Source organism: Trachemys scripta, chromosome 11, assembly GCF_013100865.1.
Source record: "Trachemys scripta elegans isolate TJP31775 chromosome 11, CAS_Tse_1.0, whole genome shotgun sequence".
Classification (NCBI taxonomy): domain Eukaryota; kingdom Metazoa; phylum Chordata; order Testudines; family Emydidae; genus Trachemys; species Trachemys scripta.
This window is the reverse complement of record NC_048308.1, coordinates 73,067,734-73,088,167: the sequence shown is the minus strand read 5'-3', so window position 1 is coordinate 73,088,167 and position 20,434 is coordinate 73,067,734. Positions and strand designations below refer to the sequence as shown.

Here is a 20,434-nt window from a genome sequence, read left to right as displayed (position 1 = left end):
CAGGCCTCTGAATAGTGTGACTGCACTGGTGTGTGAAAGGTGGTGGGGTGAGGCACTGTAAATAAACTGCAGGGTGGTATCTACACAAGAAAAGGTCTCTGAGTGGTCTGTGCAAAGCAAAGAGGACAGGCATAGTGAGTGCTCCATCACAGATGGGGGCTTGTCTGGGATCCTTCCTTTATCCATGTGTGTGGAGAACGGGACAGGCAGGGGTAGACAATTATTTTCTGTCAAGGTCCAAATTTCTTGGCCAAGGTTTAGTCAAGGTCCAGACTCCAGAGAAATTTTTTTTAAATGATAATAAGTAAATAAAAAGATTTCGCGGTCCATTCAAAAGTGTCTGGCAGTCTGGATTTAGCCAACGGTCTGCCTATTGACTATCCCTGGATAGGGGAGTGGTTGTAAAAAGTTTGGCAGGCCAGGAGATGGAGGAAACTTTACAGTGTCAGGTAGAACAGCAGAAGGAAATGCAGGAGATCTTGCAGAGCTTCCAGCAGTCCCACACTTGGAGAGACAGTCCTTGCTCACCTGACAGATTGAGGAACTAAAAAGCCTGCAGGAATTTTAAGGAAGCAAGAGCGGGTGCAATAGCAACAGCTATTACAAAGTGTGGTGAGTCCTGTGACGGGATCAGCAGCTGGGCACAAGGGACTGGCCTCCGCAAGATGGACCCCACAGTTGACCCCAATGGATTTTTGGTCACTTTTGGGACAATGGCTATGGGGGCAGGACAGGATAAGGGAATCTGGGCCCTACGGCTAGCTCCCTATTGAGCAGGGGAAGCTCAGGCGGCCTACCTGGCGCTCAGTGACGAGCGGGAAAGGGACTACAAAGTGGTTCAGGCAGCTGTCTTAGATTGGGTGGGCCTCTTGGCAGAAAAGTACTGGCAAAAAAATTTCGAGCTGCAGGATGGATGGGAGGATTATGGCCCCAGGCATTTGCCCAAAACTGACAGACTGGGCCACTCATTGGCTAAGGCCAGACACCCAACATGTGGCCAACATTATGGACACTAAAAAAAAATGAGGAGTTCTTGTGGCCCCTTAGAGACTAACAAATGTATTTGAGCATAAGCTTTTGTGGGCTAGAACCCACTCATCGGATGTATGAAGTAAAAAATACAGGCGCAGTATAAATACATGAAAGGATGGAGGTGCTTTACCAAGTGTTTGGTCAGTCTAACGAGATAAATCAATTAACAACAGGATACCAAGGGAGGAAAAATAACTTTTGAAGTGGTAAGAGAGTGGCCCATTACAGACAATTGACAAGACGGTGTAAGTACTGGTAGGGAGAAATTAGTATTGGGGGAAATTAAGTTTAGGTTTTGTAATGACCCAACCATTCCCAGTCTTTATTCAGGCCTAATCTGATAGTATCTAGTTTGCAAATTAATTCCAGTTCTGCAGCTTCACGTTGGAGTCTGTTTTTGAAGTTTTTTTGTTAAAGAATTGCCACTTTGAGGTCTGTTATTGAGTGACCAGAGATTGAAGTGTTCTCCTACTGGTTTTTGATTGTTATGAATCCTGATGTCAGATTTGTGTCCATTTATTCTTTTGCGTAGAGACTGTCCAGTTTGGCCAATGTACATGGCAGAGGGGCACTACTGGCACATGATGGCATATATCACATTGGTAGATGTGCAGGTGAACGAGCCCCGGATGGTGTGGTTGATGTGGTTAGGTCCTGTGATGGTGTCCCTTGAATAGATATGTGGACAGTGTTGCCACCGGGTTTTGTAGCAGGGTTTGGTTCCTGGGTTGGTGTTTTTGTTGTGTGGTGTGTAGTTGCTGATGTGGTCTGGATGAAAGCCGGAGGCATGTAGGTAAGTATAGTGGTCAGTAGGTTTCCGGTATAGGGTGGTTTTTATGTGACCATCGCTTATTAGCACTGTAGAGTCTAGGAAGTGGACCTCTTGTGTGGACTGGTCCGGTGGAAATTGTTGAAATCTTGGTGGAATTCCTCAAGGGCCTCCTTCCCATGGGTCCAGATGATGAAGATGTCATCAATGTAGCACAAGTAGAGTAGGGGCGTAAGGGGACGAGAGCTGAGGAAGTCAGCCATATGGTTCTACGTCAACCATAAAAATGTTGGTATATTGAGGGGCCATGCGGGTACCCATAGCAGTTCCGCTGACTTGAAGGTATAAATTGTCCCCAAATCTGAAATAGTTGTGAGTGAAGACAAAGTCACAAAGTTCAGCCACCAGGTTTGCCGTGATGGTATCAGGGATGCTATTCCTGATGGCTTGTAGTCCATCTTTGTGTGGAATGTTGGTGTAGAAGGCTTCTACATCCATAGTGGCTAGGATGGTGTTTTTTGGAAGATCATCAAAGGATTGTAGTTTCCTCAGGGAGTCAGTGGTGTCTCGAATATAGCTAGGAGTGCTGGTAGCGTAGGGCCTGAGGAGAAAGTCTCATAGCCAGATAATCCTGCTGTCAGGGTGCCAATACCTGAGATGATGAGGCGTCCAGGATTCCCAGGTTTAAGGATTTTGGGTGGCAGATAGAATACCCCAGGTCGGTGCTCTAGGGGTGTGTCCGTGTAGATTTGTTCCTGTGCTTCTTTAGGGAGTTTCTTGAGCAGATGGTGTAGTTCTCCCAGACAGGACCCCGCTATGGATCAGGCGACATCAAATCGTCACCCTAGATGCAACAGTTAACTAACAGAGGAGTTTGCAGAGGCAGACATTCCCAGAAGGGGTCAGCAGTTTAAGGGTCTAGATCCAGGGAGGAAGATCAGAGAAGTTACATCGGGAAAGGGCATTGAGAAGAAGAGGGCAGAGGCCAAGGAAAGACCAGTGGGGTCTCGGGGTGATGGTGTGTTACAAGTGAGGGGGTGAGAGGGGAGGCGGGACATATAAAAAGAGACTGCCTGTATATGAGTGTGGGTTTACAGAATTCTGTGGTTGGGCCAGGACTCCTGGGCAGGGAGAAGAAGGAAGTTACTGACCTTCCTAGAGTAGTGCAGGGTGAACATCACATCACAATCGCTTAAATCAGGCTCTGTACCAGATGACTTGCAGACAGCTAATGTGACACTGATTTTTTTTAAAAAGGCTCCAGAGGCGGTCCTGGCACTTATAGGCTGGTAAGCGTAACTTCAGTATCAGGTAAATTGGTTGAAACTATAATAAAGAGCAGAATTATCAGACACACAAATGAACATGAGTGATTGTGGAAGAGTCAACATGACTTTGTAAAGGGAAATTGTGCCACATTAATCCTTTAGAATTATTTGTCGGGTCAAAAAACATTGATAAGGGTGATCCAGTGGATATTGTGTACTTGGACTTTCAGAAAGCCTTTCACAAGGTCTCTGATTTCAAAGGCTCTTAAGCAAACTAAGCAGACATGGCATAAGAGGGAAAGTCCTCTCATGGATCGGTAACTGGTTAAAAAATAGGAAATAATGAGTAGGAATAAATGGTCAGTTTTCATAGTGGAGAGAGGTAAATAGCAGGGTCCTGCAGAGATCTATACTGGGACCAGTACTATTCAATATTTTCCTAAATGATTTGGAAAAAGGGGTGAACAGTGAGGTGGCAAAGTTTGCAGATGATACAAAATTACTAGGGCATCAAGTGATTAAAAAAATTAATTGCAATCATGAGATTAAAAAAATTAATTGTGATTAATCACACTTAAACTATAATAGAATACTATTTATATAAATATTTTTGGATGTTTTCTAAATTTTCAAATATATTGATTTCAATTACAACACAGAATATAACTTAGGCCTGGTCTACACTAGGCGTTTATGTCGAAGTTAGCGCCGTTACATCGAATTAACCCTGCACCCGTCCACACCGCGAAGGTATTTAGTTCGACATAGAGGTCTCTTTAATTCGACTTCTGTACTCCTCCCCGACGAGGGGAGTAGCGCTAAATTCGACATGGCCATGTCGAATTAGGCTAGGTGTGGATGGAAATCGACGTTAATAGCTCCGGGAGCTATCCCACAGTGCACCACTCTGTTGACGCTCTGGACAGCAGTACGAGCTCGGATGCTCTGACCAGCCACACAGGAAAAGCCCCGGGAAAATTTGAATTTGAATTCCTTTTCCTGTCTGGCCAGTTTGAATCTCATTTCCTGTCTGGACATCGTGGCGAGCTCAGCAGCACTGGCAACGATGCAGAGCTCTCCAGCACTGATGGCAGTGCAAGCTCAGAATAGAAAGAGGGCCCCAGCATGGACTGATCGGGAAGTCTTGGATCTCATCGCTGTGTGGGGCGATGAGTCCGTGCTTTCCGAGCTGCGATCCAAAAGACGGAATGCAAAGATCTATGAGAAGATCTCTAAAGACATGGCAGAGAGAGGATACAGCCGGGATGTAACGCAGTGCCGCGTGAAAATCAAGGAGCTGAGGCAAGGCTACCAGAAGACCAAAGAGGCAAACGGACGCTCCGGATCCCATCCCCAGACATCCCGTTTCTACGAGGCACTGCATTCCATCCTCGGTGCGGCCGCCACCACTACCCCACCACTGACTGTGGACTCTGAGGATGGGATAGTGTCCACGGCCGGATCCTCGGACATGTTAGCGGACGGGGAAGATGAGGAAGGAGATGAGGAGGACGAGGCAGTCGACAGCGCTCACAACGCTGATTTCCCCGACAGCCAGGATCTCTTCATCACCCTTACAGAGATCCCCTACCAACCCTCCCCAGCCGTTACCCCGGACACAGAATCTGGTGAAGGATCATCCAGTAAGTGTTGTAAACATCTAAACATTTATTTGTAACAGAACATGATTATTAACAATGTAAAAAATGGGTTTCTCATGATTACTTTGAATAACTTAACGGTTCAGTCATGGGCAGTGCAAGTATTTCAAAAAAATCTAGCAATGTCCGGTTTTGCATGATTGTCCTGCCCAAGCCGCTCTACTGTGTAGTCCCTGCTACTGCAGCTACAGTAAGATGCGGTCTATATGTCCGGGGATGGAGCAGAAATCCTCCTGGGACATCTCAAGGAAGCTCTCCTGCAGGTAATTTGAAATCCGCTGCATTAGGTTCTTGGGGAGAGCGGCCTTATTGGGTCCTCCGTAGTAGGACACGTTGCCGCGCCACGAGACTAGCAAGTACTCCGGAATCATTGCTTGGCACAGCATGGCGGCATACGGCCCTGGTCTTTGGAGGCTTTCCCGGAGCATTCTCTGTCTGTCGCTCTCAGAGATCCTCATGAGGGTGATGTCGCTCATGAAGACCTGCTTTGAATGAGGTAGGGGAATGTTATTAGTGTTGGCTGGTTTGCAGCCACGCGGTGGAGGCGGGAAAGGGTCAGCCGAAAGGGATCGTTCCCGGGGACAGCCGCGAGGGTGTGGGACAGGAGCAAACTTCCTGCTTGCCGGATTGCTGGCAGCAGGGACCGACATTGATTTCAATGTGAAATGAGGCCATTGCTAATATTAAAGTTTTAAGCTGCCACGAATCTACGGCTTACCATGTCTGCCTGCAACAGAAATTCCGTTGTCCTGACAGGGTTCTCAAAAGTGCTCTGCAAAACCACAGACAGTGAATGCGAAGGCCGAGAATTCGACCTTGTGCTGAGTGCGCATGTGATAGGTGCTGTGCATGGTCCTGTTCACAGAGAAAGACTATGTTCTTTGTTCACAACTACATTTATGTTTCTGAGGAATTCACTCCCTTTTTCCCATTCCCACAGCCCCATCTGCGACTGTCTCACAACCTAGCCTGTCATCACACTCCCAGAGGCTAGGGAGGATTAGGCATAAGAAGAAGAGGACACGGGAGGACATGTTCTCCGAGCTTATAGCCTGCTCCAGAGCACAGGCAGCACAGCAGACCCAGTGGCGGGAGAACTTGTCCCAAATGCACCAAGCCAACATGGATCGGGAGGAGAGGTGGCGTCAGGAAGACCAGCAGGCGACTCAAACCCTGCTTGGACTACTGAGGGAGCAAACGGACACGCTCCGGCGCCTTGTGGATGTTCTGCAGGAACGGAGGCAGGAGGACAGAGCCCCGCTGCAGTCCATCTCTAACCGCCCTCCCCCGCCACCAAGTCCCATACTCCCTTCACCCAAAGTGCACAGAAGGAGAGGCGGCAGAGTCCCTGCTAACTCTCACTGCACCCCTGCAGAGAGCTCGAGCAGCAGAAGGCTCTCAGTCCCCAAAGTTTGACAAGTTCTTTCCTTCCCGCCTGACACAAGCCCCCGTCCAAGTTTCACTTCCCAGTCCCCTGTGTAGTTGTTAATAAAAAATATGTTTCTGTTAACTACTGTTTCCATCATGTTCTTTTGGAGGAGGGGGGGAAAGGGGGTTGGTAATTGGACAGGACAGTCACCTTTGGCAGGGTACATAGTCGGGGGCAGGCACAGCAGCAGGGCACATACATAGTGCAGTGATGCAGTGACTACTTACCCTGGTTAGTCTGGGAGGTTCTTTTCATGTTATGTGGTGGGAGGTGGGTTGCTCTGTGACTTTGTGGCACGGGAGGGCAGTTAGAGATCTGAAGCGGCGGTCCTTAGGCAGGATCACAGAGCCACACAGCAGGGGATCTGTAAGCGTCCCCCCCCGCCACAAAGTCACATAGTACCCCCATACACACAGTCCCTATCAGGAGGGGTGACAGGCTCCGTTGAAAGAACCATCCCACCGCACCGGAGCCTGTCAGTCCTTCAGTTTAGAAGCTGCATTCGCGCGACTACACTACACCCGCTCCGCACCACAGTCTGCGTCCCAGTTTTAAAAAATTCCCGCGAAAACAGTATTACAGAAAACGGTGTGCTTTAACAAAGTAGAACTATTTTTATTTTGAAACGTGTGTTGGAAGTGGGGTGAAGGCTTCTCTGTACACAAAATTAGAAAGTCACAGGTTACCCTGCTCACTCAGGAACTTTGCTTTCAAAGCCTCCCGGATGCACAGCGCTTCCCGCTGGTCTCTTCTAATCGCCCGGCTGTCTGGCTGTGAGTAATCAGCAGCCAGGCTAATTTCCTCAACCTCCCACCCCGCCATAAAGGTCTCCCCCTTGCTCTCACAGAGATTGTGGAGCACACAGCAAGCTGCTATAACAATGGGGATATTGGTTTCGCTGAGATCACAGCGAGTCATCAAGCTTCTCCATCTCCCCTTGAGACGTCCAAAAGCACACTCCACCACCATTCTGCACTTGCTCAGCCGGTAGTTGAAGAGTTCTTTTTCAGTGTCCAGGGCACCTGTATAGGGCTTCATGAGCCAGGGCATTAGCGGGTAGGCTGGGTCCCCGAGGATGACTATAGGCATCTGCACATCCCCAACAGTTATTTTGTGGTCCGGGAAGTAAATACCTTGCTGCAGCCGTCTAAACAGACCAGAGTTCCTGAAAACACGAGCGTCATGAACCTTGCCCGGCCATCCCACGTAGATGTTGGTAAAACGTCCCCTGTGGTCCACCAGTGCTTGCAGCACCATGGAAAAGTAGCCCTTTCTGTTAATGTACTGGCTGGCCTGGTGGTCCGGTGCCAGGATAGGGATGTGAGTTCCATCTATGGCCCCACCGCAGTTTGGGAATCCCATCGCTGCGAAGCCATCTATGATCGCCTCCACGTTTCCCAGGGTCACTACCTTTGGCAGCAGTACATCAACGATTGCCTTGGCTACTTGCATCACAACAACCCCCACGGTAGATTTGCCCACCCCAAACTGGCTCGCGACTGACCGGTAGCTGTCAGGCGTTGCAAGCTTCCAGAGGGCTATGGCCACTCGCTTATGGACAGTCAGGGCTGGTCGCATCCGGGTGTCATTGCGCTTCAGGGCAGGGGACAGCAACTCACAAAGTTCAAGGAAAGTTCCCTTCCGCATGCGGAAGTTTCGCAGCCACTGTGATTCATCCCAGACCTGCAGCACTATGCGGTCCCACCACTCAGTGCTTGTTTCCCGTGCCCAGAATCGCCGTTCCACGGCATCAACATGACCCATTGCCACCGTGATGTCCTCGGCGCTGGGTCCCCTGCTTTCTGAGAGGTCTGTGCTACTCTCACACTTCAGGCCATCACCGCGTTGACGTAGCCTCCTCGCCTGACTTTTCTGCATCTGCCTCAGGGCAACCTGTATGATAAGCTGCGAGGCGTTGAGAGCGGCCACAACTGCAGCGATGGTTGCAGCGGGCTCCATGCTCACAGTGCTGTGGCGTCCGCGCTGTCAATGACTTGAAAAGTGCGCGAAATGATTTCCCGCCGGCGCTTTCAGGGAGGGAGGGAGGGCGGGAGTGAGTGATGGATGGATGACGACAGTTACCCAAAAGCACCCTCGACACATTTTTTTACCCAGAAGGCATTGGTGGCTCGACCCAGAATTCCAATGGGCAGCGGGGACTGCGGGAACTGTGGGATAGCTGCCCACAGTGCACCGCTTCCAATGTCGACGCTTTCCCCGTTAGTGTGGACTCACAAAGTCGAATTACTGTCCTTAGTGTGGACACACACGTTCGACTTTGCAATATCGATTCCAAATATTCGATTTAAGTAAAATCGAACTACTCTCGTAGTGTAGACAAGGCCTTATACAGTGTGCAGCATGTGGCAGGGGAAGAGAGGCTGGTGCAGGGAGGCTGGGCTTGCCAGGCCCCTGTTCTCTATGGGGTGCCCCTTGGAGAATGAGGCCGGCCGGGGACAATGGGGCACTGTGCGGGGAAGTGTCAGTCCCTGGAGTGAGGGGCCAGCCGGGGGCAATGGGGCACGAGGTGAGAGGGATGGCTCCTGGAACGAGTGGCCAGCCAGGGACATTGGGGCATAGTGTGGGAGGGTGTCTGCTCCCAGAGTGAAGGGCCGGCTGGGGGCGTTGGAGCATGGCGCAGTGGCAGGTGTCAGTTCCTGCAGTGAGGGACCTGCTGATGGCAATGGGGCATGATGCGGAGGCTTTTTTTCCCAGTTAACTGCAATTAATTGACAAAGCTAAAAATTAATCAAGATAGTTAAGTCCACTTACTACACAACCCCAGAATGGAGGACCAAAGTCTGAGCCTGCCCTAGCCCTGCTGTCCTGGGTGGCGGGGCCAAAGCCAAAGCCCTACTGCCTCAAGTGGTGGGGGCAAAGCCAAAGGCAAGGGCTTCAGCCACAGGCAAGGGGCCTGTAACCTGAGCTCCACTGCCCAGGGCTCAAGCCCTCAGGCTTCGGCCCCAGACCCCAGCAAGTCTAAGTCAGCCCTGGCAACCCTATTAAAATGGGGTCATGACCCACAGTTTGAGAACCATTGCACTACAGCACTGAAAAGAGCCATATTGATGTTCCAGCTCCGGCTGAAGCTCAGGCTCTGAGACCTACATGCCGCCCCAGGATTCAGAACCTGAGCTCCAGCCTGAGCCGGAAAGTACACGGCTGTTTTTAGTGCTGCAGTGTGAGCCCTGCGAGCCCGAGTCTGCAGACCCAGGCTCAGGCTCCCTGTCAGGTTTTATTTCTGCAGTGTAGATGTACTCAAGGACACCCCCCTCAGTCAGCTCAAACAGCCTTTTATGCCCCAAATCCGACGTTGTTCCCCAGTCTCCTGAAACAGGTAACACCAGTCACTGCTCTTACCGAAGGGGGACAAAGCTGCAAATGCTGGATAGCTGCATAATCAGCCTTGGAATTTGGCATTTATCACCCCCTGCTGATAGCAGATTCCACAGGAAACCCTCCCCGCCCCCCAACTCCCCCAGTGAGCCAGAAACACACAGATACATGACACTTATTGATACAAAGGTGTGTGAATATTCTATGGGCCGACATAATCTGGCCTATCTCAGTATAATACTCAGTGACATTTTCATGCTGTCAAGGGCTAGTTCAAATGTACAGGTAAAGTTTGTAATGTTATTGTAATGGTTTATTCGGGGGGGGCCAAGTAGACTAATGGTTAGCATACCTGGTTTCCCATCTCTTGCCTCAAAGAGATGCCTACCCCTGCTCCTGGGCCAGAGGCATCACAGTTTTGGCCCATGTCAGGCCTAGCTCTCAAGCAGGACATGGTAGGAGGACCTGCGCCTTCCCTCTCCTTCGTGTCCCAGCCCTGTACCCAGTGGGAAGCAATACCAGCCAACTCCTCCATACAGAGGATGTAAACCTGCCACCCTGGGCCACTTCCTACCTCTCCTCTCTTTGAGCTTGTGGCATGGTCCCCTAGAGTCCAGACAATCTGGAACTGAACAAAATTCAGATGAGCAGAGCCCCGCAGGAAAGGGCATGGCTTGGAGAACGCACTGCACATGGGACTCACCAGCATCGTGGTTCACTTGCAGGTTCAATTTTCCATGTGGCATTTCAGGAGAAAGACTTGGCTTCCCTTCAGCCTGTTCATTCTACCCCATTTCCTCGCACTCTTGGCTGGGGTGCAAGTTCTTTCCTACCTGCACAGGGGTATTATCTTGGGTGTGGGGGCCTGAGAGCTGAGTTTGGGGTTGGGAGGGAATGGGATAACAAGATTTGCACAGGTTGACATGATATACCTGGGTTGATGTCTTCCTTCTGGGTTCCTGGACCTCATAATCAATCTCCTGCACCTGTCTTATCACCTTGCTGTGACGATGCCCCCCATAAGGCTTTATGGAATATGCTTATGATTGTATATGTGACTGTAGTGAGTCAGTGTGGCTCCCCTCCTGCCCAGCAGAGGGAGTGCCCTTACAGACACCCAAGTGGGCGGAGCCTCCGCCGCCTGTTCCCGCCCCCCGGAAGTCAAGGGGTGGGGCAGGAAGTATAAAAGCCGGCAGCCAGAGCTCAATGAAGCCCCAGCCACCACAGGGACCAGACGTGCGGCGGGAAGCTCGCGGCCGGGAGACCCCGAGGCCGTGGCCCTAACTGGCCGGAGCTGCCCCGAGCCCACTACGAGGAGGAACCACTGGAGCCCGTCCGCTCCCGTCATTGGGAGGAGCTGTTGAAACTCCCTCACACCAACCCCGAAGGCGAGACGCCACCAGGGCCCTTCCGCCCCTGCTGTTACCCAGAGGAGCCGCCTGAGTCCACACCAGACTTCCCCGAGGAGCTGCTGGACCTGCCACCAAGCCCCGTCTGGGAGGAACCCATGCTGATGGACTGGACTGGGCCCAGTGCCATGGACGAGGTAGGCCCTGAGGGGGAACCTGGAAGTAGCCCAGGGGTAGCCGACCCCCGTCAGGCTCCAGACACGTACGAGCCGATGTCTGTGTGTTTCGGTCAGGATATCCCACTGACTCGCAGCGGCAGCAGCCGCTGCTAGAGCCCCGGGATGGGCCTGCGTCCCCCCCTGCCACCCCGCTCATGGGTGGCAGGCTTCCCCCTCACCCAGCGCTCAGGTATAGGGCCTTGGGCCTAGCCTGACCACTATATTGTTGCTCAACCCCTGCACCCAAGGGCCTGAGCTCCCTAAACTGTTGTGTTGTTGCTCAGCCCCTGCACCAAAGGGCCTGAGCTCCCTAACTGCTGAATTGTTGCTCCGCGCCTGCACCAAAGGGCCTGAGCCCTGAACTAACTGTTTGCTTGTTCCACCAGTAGTGAGTTGGTGTGGCTCCCCTCCTGCCCAGGAGGGTCGAGCCCCGGCACAAACCTTCTACAGTGACATAACTGGAATATGTTTTAGATTACGTATGCTATGTAACATGGCTATGTAAAGGTTATGATCTACTGAATGTATTCATCCTATTTGTATGTGTGTATCATTTTTGTATTCGAGTTCTGAATATTGGCTTGATTTTAACTAGCCTAGTAGCACATTTGGTCAGCTTCTTGAGAAAAGTGCAAATTAAGTGCCCAATCAAAAACCACTTAAGCCAACAATGAACTTGAAGATGCCAATCCACATCTGAGCCCTCCCAGGAATGTGGCTTGGCTGGTAAAAACTGAGTCATGCATGGACATGTGGCTTGCCCATGTGATCCAAAACTCCATCTTGGAGCTGGACTTTGCATAGGAGTGACGAGGGGGTCTCCACCCACAAGAGAAAGTCTATTTAAACCTCTGGGAGACCCCTCCATTTTGTCTTCAGCTGGCTAAAGAGAGATCCTCTCCACCCCCAAAGGATACCTGAAAGAAACTGGAACAAAGAACAGTAACTACAGGGGGTGTGAGTGATTGCTGGACCCAGACTAGCAGGAGACTAGTCTGTAAAAGGAAGCTTACTGGAACTGGTGAGATTTTATTTGTATTCAGTTTCTTAGACATAAACTTGCATGTTCTACTTTATTTTACTTGGTAATTCACTTTGTTCTAAGAAGAACAGGAGTACTTGTAGCACCTTAGAGGCTAACAAATTTATATGAGTATAAGCTTTTGTGGGCTACAGCTCACTTCATCGGATGCATAGAATGGAACATATAGTGAGGAGATACATACAGAGAACATGAAAAGGTGGGAGTTCCCCTACCAACTCTAAGAGGCTAATTAATTAAGATGAGCTATTGCCAGCAAGAGGAAAAAAAACTTTTGTAGTGATAATCAAGATAGCTCATTTAAGACAGTTTGACAAGAAGGTGTGAGGATACTTAATATGGGGAAATAGATTCAAAGTGTGTTACTACTTGGAACCACGTAAATCCTACTTTCTGTATTTAATAAAATCACTTTTTACTTATTAATTAACCCATAGTATGTATTAATACCTGGGGGTGAGGGGGCAAACATCTGTGCATATCTCTCTATCAGTGTTATAGAGGGCGAACAATTTATGAGTACAGGGTACAATTTATGAGTACAGCTTTATACAGGGTAAAATGGATTTATTTGGGGTTTGGACCCCGTTGGGAGTTGGACATCTGAGTGTTAAAGACAGGAACACTTCTGTAAGTTGCTTTCAGTTAAGCCTACAGCTGTTAGGGGACGTGGTTTAGACCCTGGGTCTGGGTTTGCAGCAGGCTAGCGGGTCTGGCTCAAACCAGACAGGACACTGAAATCCTAACCTGCCAGAGCAGGAAAGCAGGGGCAGAAGTAGTCTTGGCACATCAGTTGGCAGCCCCTAGAGGATTTCTGTGATCCAACCCGTCACACTTGCCATCCAACCAGTAGCTTGGATTTCAATGTCAGCAGCAGAAGTATCGCTCGGTCTTCAGGTTGGAACTCTCAGAGACGAGCCTTGTTATTGACCTGCTCCTGATTGTGTTGTCCCTTTTGCAGGTTTCCCCTCGCAAGCTCCCCCAGGGTCTTCAATTTATTTCTTGACTATAACATAGCACACTACATTGGTTGTTCTGGAGTTCTGTCCTTCCCATGTCTCATGGAGGAGGTCCAGTATTCCCCTTGACTGCCTCCCGTGCAGTAATTCAAATGGGGAGAAACCTGTGGATGCCTGGGGCACCTTGCGGGTGATGAACAGGACAGGTGAGGTGGTACCAGTGTCAGTTCAATCCACTGACTTCTATCTCAACTTTTTAATGTTTTGTTAAACTGTTCCACCAGACTGTCGGTTTGGTGGTGGTATACTGACGTCTTCAAGGACTTGAACCATAGCAGGTGGCACAACTCCTTCTGTGACCGGGTGCCCGGATGGACCACATTGAGAATGCTACACTCAGGGCAGACTGCAAGGAATGGGACAGACAATCCCCCAAGCTGGGTGTTTATTCTATAATTAGATTCACCAAGCCAATAACAAAACAACTTCTGCAGTACCACACTGGTTACCAAGAAACCAAACACAGTCCCCTTTAAGCATTCCAGCTCTTGACTTCCATCTAGACAGCCAAGTCTAATATAGTGATGGGTTACTGAAGACCAGATTCACCATATGTGAGTTTCGCCATTCCCAAAGGACTGGACATTGATCCCCAGGTCAATATGAGTCTCAGATCTTGCCCAATAATCACACCGATGACAGTCCTTTAGTAACTAAACAACTAAAGATTTAATAATAAAAGGAAAAAGAAATAAAAGATGTGCAAAAGGTTGAAAGATCAATATACATAGAAATAAGTGTAAAGTCCTTAGGTCAGTTTCATAGCAGAGATGGTGAGGCTGCTGATTTGTAAGTCTTTCTGGAATCAATTTAAAAGGTTATAGTCCAATAGGGAATCCAAGTGTAGAGTCTGTTCAAGTCTTTCCATGAATTTTCCCAGTTAATCCAAATCATTATTTGGAAGATCTCCATCCTATGACCTATACTTCCCTGTTCGAAGTTTAAGCAGACTAAAGATAAAAAGAATCAGGTCCTTCCTTTATAGTTCTATAGCAAGCTGATAAACCTCCTCACAGCAATTGTCACAGCAGGACCTTCCCCAAGGAAGAATAGGCAATGCAGATGGTTGCTTTGAAGCTAGTCTATTTCCTAAGCCTATAATGGGGAGGGATAGCTCAGTGGTTTGAGCATTGGCCTGCTAAGCCCAGGGTTGTGAGTTCAATCCTTAAGGGGGCCATTTAGGGATCTTAGGCAAAAATCTGTCTGGGGATTGGCCCTGCTTTGAGCAGGGGGTTGGACTAGATGATCTCCTGAGGTCCCTTCCAACCCTGATATTCTATGATACAAGTAAACTAGTTGGATTTATTCACTTACAGCAATTAACCAGTACTTTATTAAAGCACAGATAATTAAGCTGAAGACAATGTGAATAATATGAGTAGTTTCCTGCAGTATCTTACATCTATTGATTTTAAGGTTAGCTGAATCATCCGCTTGCATAATATACCACAATTAAAACATAAAAGGGAATTAGCATCCAAAAGCTAATCTGGTTACATTGTTATACTTCTAACAAAATATAGGCAAACACAGACAAATACACTTAGAAACTACCCTTGATTTCTATTACTACAAATAAGTGGGTTAATGATTGCAGTTCTAGTACATCTCTTTGAAATTCATATACAAGTATCAGGGGGTAGCCGTGTTAGTCTGTATCTACAAAAACAACAAAGAGTCTGGTGGCACCTTAAAGACTAACAGATTTATTTGGGCATAAGCTTTCGTGAGTAAAAACCTCACTTCTTCGGATGCATCATATACAAGTAGATTGTCTCAATTACATTTCAATGCCTCTTGTTAAGTTCTTATGGGTCATTCATAAGGTGACTAGTCTCAGTGTCACACCTTCATTAACTGTGAGGTGAAGTTTGTCCCTTGCTCTGTAAAATATTTCTTTTGGGATCCCTACTCAGGCAAATACTTTCATGAGCTTACTAGTGATGACAGCTGCCATTTCTGACCAGAGGGGAATAGCCCCAGGTGGCATAGTCCAAGATCACCAATGTATATTTGTACCTGGCTGCAGATGTTTTCAGCGGACCCACCAGCTCTATGCCTATCCATAAGAACATAAGAATGGCCATACTGAGTCAGAACAATGGTCCATGTAGCCCAGTATCCTGTCTTCTGACAGGGCCCAATGCCAGATGCTTCCTAGGAAATGGACGCGACAGGGCAATCATCCAGTGATCCTTCCCGTGTCCCCTAGCCCAGCACCTGCCCATCAGAGGGACCCCTGCAGAGGGGAGTAGTACCAGGGGGACCTTTGAGATCTTTTTCTGGCTCACCCACTGGTACTTGAGGCAGAAGGGGCAATAGTCTCGTGCCTCTGGGGTGGATGCCCAGCCAGTAGAACTTCATGGTCACTCTGTTGAGTGTCTTCTCTGTCCCCAAGTGCCCCGGCACAGCACTACATGTGCCAATTGAAGCACCTCCCTTTTGGAAATTCCTGGGTACCGAAGCTGCATTTAACCAGCCCTGTCTTAGCCTGCTTCATCACCTGATATGGTCTCTCCTCTAGCCATTCAAAATAGGGCCACTATTTCAGCTGCGGTGGGTCTAACACTTTGTCATCCACATGGGTGAGACATTCATAAACCTGACTCAGGGTTGGGTCCCTCCTTTGCTCTCCCACAATGTGTATTTGCTAGACAGCAGGTCCAGATTGAGAGGTGGTAGTAGGCCTCTACTGCTCCAGTTAAGTTCAGGTGAAAAGTCATTTGCCCATGAGGGTGGTCCTTCTTCTGGATCTTTGGCCTCCAATGGAGCCATCTCCTTGTGGCACCTCCTGTTGGCCACCATGGCCATCTCCTGTTCTCTTGGTTCTTCTAGTCCAGCTCTAGCCCCTCTACAGATGCTCCAGGCCATCCCTGGACATCCTCCCTGAAAAGCTTCCGGTCATGCCAATGTATGACCAGATAGGGCAGGTCTTTGCCCACTCTGGCCTGCACTGCCTCAGTGTGATCTTGCACAGTGAGTTGGTCTCATCGGACAGGGTTATATTTCCCCGTGGGAAATATGGGTCACACTGGGTTTAGACCATGCCTCTAGATTCTCCTCCTGACCCCACCAACCACTCCCTGACTAAAGTCCAGCTGCAGCCAGAGTCTATCAGTCCTTGTACTTTTACTCCATTCACTAGCAATAATATCAAGATATGCCTGTGTTATATCTGTCTGCCATTACATTGTTCACTCTGCTCCTGTATTCTAATTCCTTCCGCCACCATGTGTGTTTTGTCTATATAGATTGTAAGTTCCTCAGGGCATGGAGCATTTACTACTCTGTATTTATACAGTGCCTGGAACAATGGGGCCCTGATTTTTATTGGCCCTTTGGCACTGCTTTAATGAACATGATTAAAAATAATAACTGTCCTGCTGCTTAGAACTATGGAAGCTGGCTTCAGGATGCGTAAAAATGAGCTGAGGGTAAAATCATGGAATGTTCTTTGTGACAAGTATCCCACAAATTCAGCTGATCTCTCTTGTTTTTGTTCTCTTATGCAGGGTTTCCAGTTTCCAAACCTGATGTGATCTCCTGGCTGGAACGAGGGGAAGAGCTGTGGGTCCCAGATCTCCAGGGCTCTGAGGAAAGAGAGCTCCAGAAAGGTTCCCAGACAGGTGAGGCCTCAGCTAACCAACTCAGAAACTGTCCATGAATGACAGAAACATTTGGGATTCCCTACAAAGATCTTGTGAGCTCTCCAAATTCAGAATTGTTCCCAGCAAATGTGGCATCCTCATGACAGATGTCACTTCTGGCTTCCTTCCTCTACTGACTGACATCTGGCTGTAGCTCCCTCCCCAATATTCCTTACCCCTGAATGGGATGTGGACCCAGAAATGACCCTCTCTTCTCTGTCCTCCGGGGAAGGACTTTAGGCAGGGTGGGTTGGGGGAGGGGTTCAAATTAAATCCTGTTTTGTTTGATGTCTCCAGCACTTATTTTGGTTTCTTCCCACCTTTTCCCATTCCTCTCTGGGGTTTCCTTTCTCCCCAGCATAGGGAGTGACTGATGCCTGGATTCTCTCTCTATCCTTCCAGGTGATCAGATGGTGAGTGAGAACGAGGAGTAGAATCAACAGCACAAATATGCTAAGCAAGTTGTACCACATGTGACATTAGCGGGAAGGTCCAAAGGGCAAGTTTCTTGGATTTGTGCAGAGGCAAAAGCCTGTGAGAGTCAGCATAGGTCAGAGAAAAGCTTCAGTATATTATCAGACATTTGACGTTATTAGACATGAAAGAATGAACATGGGAGAGAGACCCTATACGTGCCTTGAGTGTGGAAAAAGTTTTAGTCAGAGCTCAACCCTCATCACACATCAGAGAATCCACACTGGAGAGAGGCCGTACACATGCCCCGAGTGTGGGAAAAGCTTCAATCGGAACTCACACCTCATCACACATCGGAGAATCCACACAGGAGAGCGACCCTACACATGCTCTGAATGTGGGAAAAGCTTCAATCGGAACTCAAACCTTATCACACATCAGAGAGTCCACACAGGAGAGACACCCTACACATGCTCTGAGTGTGGGAAAAGCTTCAGTCATGGCTCAGCCCTGATCACCCATCGGAGAATCCACACTGGAGAGATGCCCTACACATGCCCTGAGTGTGGGAAACGCTTCAATCACAGCTCACACCTCATCACACATCAGAGAATCCACACAGGAGAGACACCCTACATGTGCTCTGAGTGTGGGAAAAGCTTCTGTCGGAGATCTGCTCTTATCACACATGAGAGAATCCACACGGGTGAGACACCCTACTCATGCTCTGAGTGCAGGAAAAGCTTCAGTGAGAGTTCAGACCTTATTAGGCATTGGATAATCCACACAGGAGAGAAACCCTACACATGCCCTGAGTGTGGGAAAAGCTTCAACCACAACTCAAACCTGATCACACATCGGAGAATCCACACTAGAGAGACACCCTACACCTGCCATGAGTGTGGGAAAAGCTTCACCCAGAGCTCACACCTCATCACACATCGGAGAATCCACACAGGAGAGCGACCCTACACATGCTCTGAGTGTGGGAAAAGCTTCAATCACTGCTCAAACCTTATCACACATAAGAGAATCCACACAGGAGAAACGCCCTATATATGCTCCGAGTGCAGGAAAAGCTTCAATGAGAGTTCAGACCTTATTAGGCACTGGAGAATCCACACAGGAGAGAAACCCTACACATGCCCTGATTGTGGGAAAACCTTCAACCACAGCTCAAACCTGAACAAACATCGGCGAATTCACACTGGGGAGACACCCTACACCTGCCTTGAGTGTGGGAAAAGCTTCAGCCAGAGCTCACACCTTATCACACATCGGAGAATCCACACGGGAGAGCGACCCTACAAGTGCTCTGAGTGTGGGAAAAGCTTCAGTCGGAGCTCAAACCTTATCACACATCAGAGAATCCATGTAGGGAAGATACTCTGCTCATGCTCTGAGTGTGGGAAAAGCTTCAATCGGAGCTCAGCCCTTATTAGTCATCGGCGAATCCATAGAGGAGTGACAAACTACACGTGCCCTGAGTGCGGGAAGAGTTTTAATAAGAGCTCAATTTTCATCAAACATAAGAGAATCCACTCAGGCGAGTAATGCCTTAAATCAGGAGTTCTCAACCTTTTATTTCTGAGGCCCTCACAACATGCTATAAAAACTCCAGGGCCCAGCGGGAGTGGGTAGCAACTTGGGGCTCTGGGCCCGGGGGTGGCATCCTTGGGCATAAGGGGAGTTTGACTTCTATTTTAGGGGGCAAGGGCCAGCAGGGCTCGGGCCAGTTCCGCACAGTAGGGTCCAGGGAGGGAGCGCCACCTCCACCCCCTGACTCACTTCAGCAGACCACTCACCTGTCTAGGGCTGTGTGCTGGTCGCTGCTCCCTGAGGGCTCTGCTAGCCCCGGAGCCAGGTCCCTACCTGGGCAGCTGTAACTGGCTGTGTGAGCAATCAAAGGGGGCTGGGAGCTGAGGAGCAGCCGCAACCCCGGGCACCAGCAGCAGATGGGGGAATGCCAGGGCTACCCACTCCATGACACCAGCAGCCAGAAGAGTGGCTGTCCCACATTGCCTGGCTCTGGCTTCCCATCTCTGACCTGGCCAGTGGGTGGGGCCTGAGGGAGTGGAGGAGGTCGGGGGGTGGAGCTGCCCCCAGGACTGCCCCATTCTTCATAAGGCACTGCAGTTTGGGGAGGCAACACCCTCGTGCCCCCTCAACTCTGCTCTTGGGCTCAGGGCTTCAGCCCTGTGCCGCTCCTGGATTTAGCAGGGAGAACTCAGTGTTTCAGCTCCCTGCCGCTCTGACTTCAGGGGAGGGAGGGGAGCTCAGGGGTTCAGCTCCGCACTGTTCCCAGATTTGGGGGGGCGGGGGAAGAGGGGAGCTCAGGGTTTCAGCCCCGTGCTGCTCCTGGCTTCAGTGGTTGGGAGGGGGGGAGTTTGGGGTCATAGGCATCAACTTTCTCTGGCGCCAGTGGGTGCCTGCACCCCCCGCCCCTTTCCCCACCTCTGGCCCTGCCCTGACTCCACCCTTTCCCCGCTCCTGGCCCCGCCCCCATTCCAACCCCATCCCAAAGTCCCCACCCTGACTCCGCCCCCTCCCTGCCCCTATTGGATCCCTTCCCCAAATCCCCGTCCCAGCCCCGCCTCTTCCCCCAGCACGCCGTGTTCCCCCTCTTCCCCCCTCCCTCCCTGCCCCTCAAATCAGCTGTTTCATGGCACAAACACTGGGAGGGAGGAGGAGAAGCAGGACGTGGCGGCGCACTCGTGGAGGAGGCGGAGGTGAGCTGGAGCAGGGGGGTGGGGCGGGGCCACTGGGAGCTGCCGGTGGGTGCTCAACACCCACTAATTTTTCTCCAGGGAGAAAATTTTTCTCCAGGCACGGAGTCGGTGCCTGTGCTTGGGGTTTCAGCCCACACCACTCCTGGTTTCAGCCCTGTGGTCAGGCGCTGGGACTTGGGGTTTCAGCTATGGGGCCCTGCAGACTCCCTGAAAAGGCTCGCAGAACCCCAGGAGCCCCCGGACCTCCAGTTGAGAACCGCCACCATAAATGTCTAACTAGGGCTGGCCAAAGATTTTTTTCTAAAATACATTAGCAAATTCCCACATACTTTGTACCATTTTCTTCAGTGTGATCTTTCAGCTCCACGTGAGTTGCCTGCCTCTGTCTTTTACACCTCCTCCTTCTTTGGGGTGAATCCCATCATCCTTTACTTTATAAGTCCTGGGAGTGTGTCCTTCGCCTGCCAGAAATACCCATCAGCACCACATGCAGGAGATACGGTTGACCTTAGAATCATAGA

The 20,434-nt window shown here is 49.9% G+C and overlaps 1 protein-coding gene across 4 annotated transcripts in view; it reads left to right on the top strand.

The window, feature by feature from the left end:
* LOC117885286 (zinc finger protein 271-like) overlaps window positions 1-19,713 on the top strand; it is a 42,861-nt gene extending 23,148 nt beyond the window's left edge. Inside the window, exons 1-4 of one of the 4 annotated variants that reach the window (XM_034786572.1) lie at window positions 12,043-12,083; window positions 13,066-13,269; window positions 16,636-16,749; window positions 17,173-19,713. In XM_034786572.1, coding sequence (XP_034642463.1) covers window positions 17,377-18,738 — 1,362 coding nt within the window. In that variant the 5' untranslated portion in view covers window positions 12,043-12,083; window positions 13,066-13,269; window positions 16,636-16,749; window positions 17,173-17,376 and the 3' untranslated portion in view covers window positions 18,739-19,713. Of the gene's footprint in view, window positions 1-12,042; window positions 12,084-13,065; window positions 13,270-16,635; window positions 16,750-17,133 lie in introns of those variants that run through there. The other 3 variants (XM_034786571.1, XM_034786574.1, XM_034786573.1) reach the window with 3 other exon arrangements.
* Window positions 19,714-20,434: the final 721 nt, after the last annotated feature.